This window comes from Ptychodera flava, chromosome 11 (genome assembly GCF_041260155.1).
Source record: "Ptychodera flava strain L36383 chromosome 11, AS_Pfla_20210202, whole genome shotgun sequence".
Taxonomy (NCBI): domain Eukaryota; kingdom Metazoa; phylum Hemichordata; class Enteropneusta; family Ptychoderidae; genus Ptychodera; species Ptychodera flava.
This window is the reverse complement of record NC_091938.1, coordinates 1,946,849-1,955,481: the sequence shown is the minus strand read 5'-3', so window position 1 is coordinate 1,955,481 and position 8,633 is coordinate 1,946,849. Positions and strand designations below refer to the sequence as shown.

General features: G+C 37.8%; 1 protein-coding gene across 4 annotated transcripts in view; it reads left to right on the top strand.

The window, feature by feature from the left end:
* The first annotated feature begins 394 nt into the window (after window positions 1-394).
* LOC139143243 (epidermal growth factor receptor-like) overlaps window positions 395-8,633 on the top strand; it is a 108,164-nt gene continuing 99,925 nt past the window's right edge. For 3 of the 4 annotated variants that reach the window (XM_070713400.1, XM_070713391.1, XM_070713399.1), the window contains exon 1: window positions 400-626. In XM_070713400.1, the coding sequence (XP_070569501.1) occupies window positions 536-626 (91 nt within the window). In that variant the 5' untranslated portion in view covers window positions 400-535. Of the gene's footprint in view, window positions 627-8,633 lie in introns of all 4 variants that reach the window. The other variant, XM_070713390.1, reaches the window with a different exon arrangement.

The following is an 8,633-nucleotide window of genomic DNA, read 5'->3' as shown; positions in this document are numbered from 1 at the left end:
CACACACAACCCGAAACCATTAGATACAGATAATGACTCTCTACCATGAACATAATTTATATAAATACTCGTATAAGGTGAGATTGCAGATAGGATCTGCTTCAGAACGGGATAGCCTGACTTTCGTCGAGTTATTGTGCGTGCTGATACTGCGATGCTTCTGATAATCCCTAATAGCTTTACCTCGCATGAACTCGTACACTTAGGCAACTGGAATGAGCAGGAAGTGCCATAGGCAAGTCTTTACAAGTACCGCTGTACTCTAATTTTTCCGCGAAAATTGAAAGGTCACGCGGCTTGGGGATACCTGAATGTGGAATTCGTGACCCACTGGGGGACTGACCAGCGCGCCCTCTGTTTCTCGCTTCTGTCCATTTCGGTCCATGAGTAACCGTTCACTGAGGTCACTTCCGCCAAGATCCACTTCAACAGCAACATGTACGATCCTATGGACTAAAGTTTCTGTTTTTACGTGGATGTTTTTACCAATACTATCTACCTGATTTATCCGTGGAATATTGGAGATTCATAGAAAATGGAGAAGACTACTTTACTCTTGCTGATAAGCTGCGTTCTGATCGTGGGAACTGCGACTGAGTTGTTTTCGTCAGCTGAGCGCGTCGAACGTGAGTAACCACTTACACAAGTTCTTGACTAGTTTGTAAAGTATGTAGACTGCCTGTATGAATCAAGTCAGGGCGTGTGGTCATCGTGCCGCCGGTGGTCCCAGTCGAAAAAGAAAACGTTTATTTCAATTTTATTTTGCTGAAGTATTCAGTTATCAAAAGATTGAGATGACTAGAGAGCGAGCGGGTTTGGCCATGCCATTGAGGTAAACTAGGTAATGGACCATCGACCACCGGCTCACGGATATGATGTGTGCTATTTAAACACGTACGTCAGGTGTTTGACTCACGTAAGCTTTACAGTGCGCCCCTTCTCGGAATTCGTGGTTGCGATAAGGGTTGTTCACGAAAAACAGCTTTCAGAAACGTGTGTGGTAGAATTGTAGTATTAACGTGGAGAAGATCTGTTAGTACTACAATGTAGTAGCCCGGAGATCGTTGGTACATTGTTTTAATGAATTCCCTCCAACTTTCAAGTTGCTGTGAGTGCGTAACGCACCCTTCCTAAAACCATTTCATATGACCTGCAATGGACTTCCTGTATTATCGTTTCCCACATTTCTCAGGCCTTCTTTGATTTCCAACAGTACTCATATCCTTCAGACTGCCACATACGTTAGTCGTACGTGTGTGTGTGTTTGTGAGAGAGAGAGAGAGAGAGAGAGAGAGAGAGAGAGAGAGAGAGAGGGGAGACATCTTCACAAACATTGGTTATGTTTTGTTTGCGTTGACGCCCGCGTCTGTACAAAGTTCGTCTGCATTTATGTCATAAAACTTCAAAAGTTCGAATTGCTTTATAAAAAAATCCAGAGAAGTCCTGCAGCCGTTATCATCATGGCAAGTTTTGTAATTAAATTTTATCCAGAACCTTTGTCATGGGTGTCATAGGTCAACTGGGTCGTGGCAATATGTGCCAGCTGCATGTTGTTGCTGGACAATATGGGTATGCTGTGTTTTAATGTGATTGAATAAAGAAACAAGAAAAGATAAATTATTCTTTTGAAAGCACACCAGTATGGATGTCAAATATTAGGATTGTGCAGGAGACAACTGCATTGAAATATTGTTGATATTAATTTGCAGGTATGTACATATTACTTTTCTGTCCAGGGTAGGAAATATCAGAACATCAAAATATGTGCTGAAGCTGAACTGTTGTTAAACTTCAAGACAAATCATGTCTGTTGCAATATTCTCAGCGTATTATGATACATACTTATATCTGAGAGTGCTGTGTACGTACTTTTAGTGATAAATGTGTGCATACATGTATACAATGTAAATTGCTACATTGTTATATTGTTACATTTCACAAAGTGCATTGTGTCAATAAAAACATGATATTGTGCAATATGAGGGAAATGCCCTTGGACATGCTGAAATCAGTTGATGAATTGTTGGGAAAGTTCACTAACGGCCAAGTTGGCCATGACTTTCCCTGGCTGTGTGCTGGCAGGTGGCATTGCCAAAAATGCCTTGCCAGCATGTTTATAGTCACATGTCAAACAATTCCATGGTTCTTAGAAGTGTGCCAGCAAGCAACATGAGTTTCTAAGTTAATTTGAAAACTGTTCATCTGGAAAAATAGTCAGATAAACGTAGATGTGATTGTCACAGTGAGTGCGTAAACGTAACCAAATTCTGACTAATCTTAATTATTGTTTTAATACGATAGATATGCTGAGTATGCTTTACATGAGATAATAGGCTAGCATGCTGTGTTTATTGTTATTTGATCCGAGTGTTCTTGCGGTGAAGTCAATTATGATGTTGGCTTTTGAAATGAAAAGTTATCAGAAATTGAAATTTTTCTCTTTGCGTAACCGCTTTCCTCTTCCCTTTACCAGAGATGTTTGGTTACCTTGGAAACTGATTTTAACATAGCACTATTTCTACGTGGAACTATTCATTACTCATAAACTTGGAAAATCAGAGCATAGACTATGGTGAAATAGAACACTTTTGGTTTATTTTCACTCTGTATTAAAGAATTATTGAATTTTAAATTGGTGCAATGCAAAAGATGTAATACACACAGTTGAATTGCATCTTGTTTATCAGGGCTGATAGATCACCACAGAACATGGGTCACTGTTGGTATGTAAACTGTCTGTATGGTAGATGAATGATAATACCAGGTCAAATGATTTCACATTAGCTGTTTGTAAGTTACAGACTTTGTTAATCCATTTTTCTGGTTAATCTTCAAGTGACAATTAGTGCTATAATTATCTGTAGTGTTCAGTGCCATGCCATTTTCGGTGTGTTCCCAGTGCACTGATTTATTCTTGTCATCAATGTGTCAATCTGTGTCTCCTAGAGTATTCTTTGCGTGGTTTGGGAAATACAGCCAGCAAGGCCATTTTCCATTGTCTTATTGTCTTAAAAAATTTACATTTCAAAAGCTTGTTTTTGAGGTAAGACGGTTTCAAAAGATTGCACAAGAAACAAAATCTGGTTCTGTAACAAAAGTGAATGTACTTTTTAAACAAGAATTCTCTATTTTTGCCAGTGAGTATCTCTAATAAATCAGTTAGAGTCTGTCAAAGATGGATTTCGGTGTTTGCTGATGCTTTGGTGACTTGCCTAGCTACCTGTAGACATCATGAGACCTGTAGTCATCAGAGAGGAAATGGTGTCTGTTGTACGTCATCGCCACGTCAGTGCCATTGACAACTGAAACTGTCAAAGTAAATTTGGTTAGCACTTAGCAAATTGTAAGAGAATCTGTTTATCTGCACTAAAGACAATAAATAATATGCATGGTTGTGCTGTTTTCAATGGAGAAACAGATTTACAATTCGGTCAGTGATGCATGCTACAAAATACAGAGGACTTCCGTCGTCACATTTCAACACTTTAACGAAAAGTACGTGTTTATTCCTTAAACTGACAAAGTTTACCTGGGCTCTACCATTGTAGTCTTGTGTTTTCATTTATCTCATAATCTTTCAGCTTCCCAAGGAAAAATATGTACGCTTTCCTATCAGACTGTTTTTCGATGTAATGAGTTGAAAAATAAACAGGAAGGACAGTATATGCAAAATGTGGTTTTGGTGGCAAAATGGTAGCTGTAACAGTTATTTTGAGAAGATTTTAATCAAGAGTTGGCATTCACTGAGAAAATAATTGACTTAAGTTAAACACAATTACAGTACATTACCTTTTTAAACGAGATTTGGAACGTGATTTACACTTCAGTGATGAGCAACGTACACAGGAACTTGTGCGGCTCCATGACAAAGTATTCAAAGCGTTTTACCTGTGAATGTTGCGCAGTCATTTTAAAGAGGACATTAGATTTGCATGGCTTGTTTCCTTTTTCAGACGAGGGCAGCAAAACAACTTATAACTGTAGACCTGCCATAGATAAGCCATGTCTTTCATTTTTTAGGCTGCCTTGGGGAAATTTTCTGTTATCAGTCATTGGTGTCTGATACATGTGTCTGATCACCATCCAAGTTGGAAACCGCAGACCTAACACAATATGAAGGTGGTAAAATTTCGCTACTGAAAGATGCAAAGGTTGCCGAATTCCCAGATTGGCCGTAGTGATAAAGCGTAATTACTTTCTTACGCTTAGAGGCGTTCATTTTTGAAATTTGATCTTAGAACAACTGCAGCGTAGCACACTTGTGTATCGCAACAGGCTTGCCGTCATTTTGTTACATTTTGCAAATGAAATGACAACATCAAGCGTCTGCTAGACCCCATGGGGTTAAGGCCTATTTCCGCTATGTTTAAATGACTCGTACACAAATACTTGTTGGTTTCTGTGCCTAATTTACATGTGTTGTAACTGCTTCTCAAACATGAGATGTTTTCTCACAATAAAAGTGATGAGATTGTAAAGGTCTAACATGTGCAAATGCAAGCAGCGTGATTTTATGATGTTTTACATATATGAATATAACTTTTGTATTTTACAATGTCATTTATTGGTACAGTATGTTAAATATTAAAATAATGTCATTTAAAGCTAGGTGAACGATAACATCAGCATAAAATATGAAAGACTAGTGTTTTTATGCATTTGTATTTTACATTTACTGGTATGTGCTGGTGTGCCTCTGTGCGTTTAGCTGAGGGATAATGGCACTATAGTACCCATGTATGTACATGGTAATACTACACAGTTTGTTTTTTTCCACACCTGACGTTTGATTACCAAGGGCATGAGGTCATGTTAGATGAGTTAAAGAATTTATCCACACTTAATTTAACAGTGTCATCTCCCTGTCTTAAATCCTGGAATTCCAGTCATTCCCCTGGCTCATCACTTTTCACTGGAATAAACACTGGAATGCCCCAGTGTGATAGATACATGAAGAAACATTCCAGGGTAAAGATGCTTAAATGCTCTGATAAAACTGTTATTGATTGTACATCTGATGCAGAGGTCTTGTACAGTTCCTGTTAAGATTTACACAGGGCACGGCATATGCCCAGTTCTCCATAGTAAACTGTATAATTAGACTGCTAGGATTGAAAATCGATGAGATTTTAGAGCATCTTCAGATGTCTAGTGATGAAAAGATGGAATGTTAGTGGGTAATTGAATATAATCATAAAAATTAAACCAAATTGTTTTTTAAATCAGAAATACCGAGATACTATCCCAGAAGGTATTTATGGACTTGAAAATGTTGCAAGTTTACAAGTCTTTGAATGAGTTGTGACATATGAGTTGTCGGTTACAGCGCCACAGATTGCTGCGACAGTGTTTATGTACCTTATCTACTGTCTCTTTGCCAGAGTGGCTGTACAGTCCATACATGTAAACGTATACCTCATTAGCTAAATAGGTCATACCTCTCTTCTGTAAATGTGTGCATAAAGTTACGCTTTGCCCTGAAAAGTAGTTTAGGGTTTATTGTTGAAGCTCTCCTGTTACAAAAAAGACCCGATTTGTGGAAGTGTAATGGATGTATTTTAAGAGTCCCTTTGATTGTTTTTTGTGTGCATCGCCAACGGGATTTTTTGAGTAAGCTGTCCGGTACAAGAGACATGGAAGAATGAGGCAAGCTGTCTGAAAACAAGCGATATTTCAAATATTTGGCGTTTGATAGCAACATACTAGGGCATGTCACAGGATGTGGTCCAAGCAACATCCCTGCCAGCAAAGCTTTGAATAAAATTTTCCATTTTTCAGCATTGTTTCGCAGCACCATTGGTGTATTTCCATGGTAACTGCACACTGTGACTCTGCAGTTGTTGTCAGGAAGGAGACCATTTTCTTGTTACTGGTGGTAGCCGTTCAGCGAAAAAACCTGGAAACTTTAACTAATTATAAACATAAAAGCAGCAGGGTGGCCTTGGCGGGCTGTTGACTGTTGGCAAAGTGTGCAATATAGTGGAAGAATTCTCCATGCGAGAAAGATTGCAAATCAACAAGGGACGGCATACTGCTAATTGGAAAATTCAGGGCACTAAGTCAAGCCAGCGGCGACGCGTCCATCAGTTTGGAAAACCAATATGGGACGCTGTTGTCAAATGCCTTTTTTTTTAACATGCTAAATCTAGAATAACAAAGATACCTGTTCAAATGATTGTTGTCAAATGCATGAATAAATGTCGTTTTCATTTCAGTTATTCTTAGCCTAGGTTCGTTCAATTCTTCTGTTGTGTTGTTCAGAAGTATGTTTTTTCTTCCAGTATCAGAATGCAGTATATGCTTAATTGAAAGGCAAGTAGCTGTAATTTTTGATGATTTTTCACAGTTTATATTCAATGCCATCTACAGTTGCTTGTTTTACTCCCCTAAGCCTGTTGAAACACACTATTGAACTGTCAACACAGTGTATACATACTGTTACCGTTTACATTTTAATTCTAGTCCGGACCAGAATTCACTTTTCAACAATAACATTGCAGTCTACACAGGCTGAGTTGACAAGCTGAAAACTATGTATCTTGAAATGGTTTTGGGAGTAGAACAAGAAACTGCCATTGACATTAAACACAAAGATACAAGTAGTGAAAGAAATCATCAAAAGTTAGATCTACTTGCCCTCTGTGTTGTGCATTTAGAAAAACCTGCATTAAACAGCAACACTGATACATCCAGTGTCTTACCAGTGTATTTGAGATTATGAGCCCTAAAAATAAGAACAATAACCAAACATACCACAGTAACACAGCCGTACTTCTATAGTACCACTTTTCATTGTCTCCCTGGTATATTTTGAGTCCTAAAAATATGGATATTAACCAGCCATACCACAGTAACATAGCAAGACCAATGTCTTACTGGTACATTTCAAACCTAAAAATAAGATCATTAAGCAACCATAGCACAGTAACTCAGTCACTTTTCAGTGTCTTACCGGTATATTTCAGGCCTAAAAATAGAAAAATTAATAGAATGAATTAAGTCTGTTTGATTAATAATAGAGTGATATGATGGGTGATGTACACTGATAATGGTCACTCAGTAAAATAAATACCATGTCACTCCACTTTGTCTGGAAATTCACTGGTCATATCAGAAAAACCAGACATGCTAAATATCCAGTGAAAGGACTTCTTTATATCAGATATCTCAGTTATTAACTTATTTGATTTCAGTCATTTCTGAACAATGCACTTTAAATCCAAGGGTAAAATTTCCTTGAAAAGTATAGGGATGAGTAGTTTGGCATGGTAACTGTCTTTTTGAAAGGCAGGGAAGTAACGATGTGTAAACTCTTACTGAAAAGACAGCTGGCAAGATTCATTCAGTGAATAAAACATGTCAACATTGAAATGATTTGAAGTAGGACATGAATGCTTCAAGATTGTTGACTGATGAAAAAATGCAGCGGTGAACAACGTGTGGGTTGTACATTTTATGTGTCATTCCGTGGCTTTTTGACAAGCATTAAACACCAAAAACATTTGTTGAACACATCCAGAGTATCAATTCACATTCTTTGGTCTTATCAACAATGCTGCCATGTGTGTGTGTGAATTCGTAAAAGAACTATCTGATCTCTTAGGGACTGCATAATATTTTAGCATGACTGCTACCATTATGAACTGAAAGCATTGGCTGTCTATTCATGCTCCCACAGCACAAGTCAAATCACACTTTAATATTGCACATACAATTTCAAACATGAAAATAATATGAAAAGACTTCTTCAAAATAACATATTTGACATTCTTCCATTCTTACTTTTGACATAGCAAAACCTTGTTGAAATACATTTTTACTGAACAAATAGAAAATGTCTTCAGCAAACAATGTAAGATGTTGGACAATTTAGATGTTGCTCATCATTTGATTCTGATGGTGGTTGGCATCTTAGGTGTAAGGTAGAATGCGCTTAATTGGGGACAGATAATGAGATTCTCAAATTTCTACAATTCTTTTCTGATCTACCACTTGCGGGGCATCATTTTAAAGCTCTTGGAGAAAAAAAAACTTTCACTGGCTTAGTTTTTCGAAAATCCAAAATTTAATTTTGCCCATAGAGTTAACACATGGGTTGCGGCCATTTTGAATTTCAAATATTGCAGAATGTTGGTTAATTTGTTTCGCTAGTTCAAAACTTTGCATGGTGATCCCTTATTTTTATTTTTGATTTAGTAAGAGAATGGTTGAAAGTTTAATTCAGGAAAGTTTGAGCAAAAGTTTAAGTCTTTCACTTTCGAGGCGCAAACTCCTTAAAAACAGAAAGTTGTTTGTTTTCCTGGCTGGCCATTGCAATCTTCCCACAGGACTGATGTTCTAGCAATGTGACCTTGGCTTTTATTTTTATATCTCCTCAAAATTGTGTAATGAGTGAAATAGAGACCCATGAACACAATAGCTGAAAAGTGGAGGATAGATAAACCTTGTGTTGGCACCCCCTGTCTATGCTTGATTACAATGCAAATGAAACAGACGACATATGTCACCCCCTGTCTATGGTTGATCACCGTGCAAAAGGACAACTCAAACGGAATGCCATTGTTGTGTTGTTGAGTCATAGGCCCTGGAAAAAGAGGGTCTATGGCTGAGTTGAGGATACGTTTGTCTTGTGA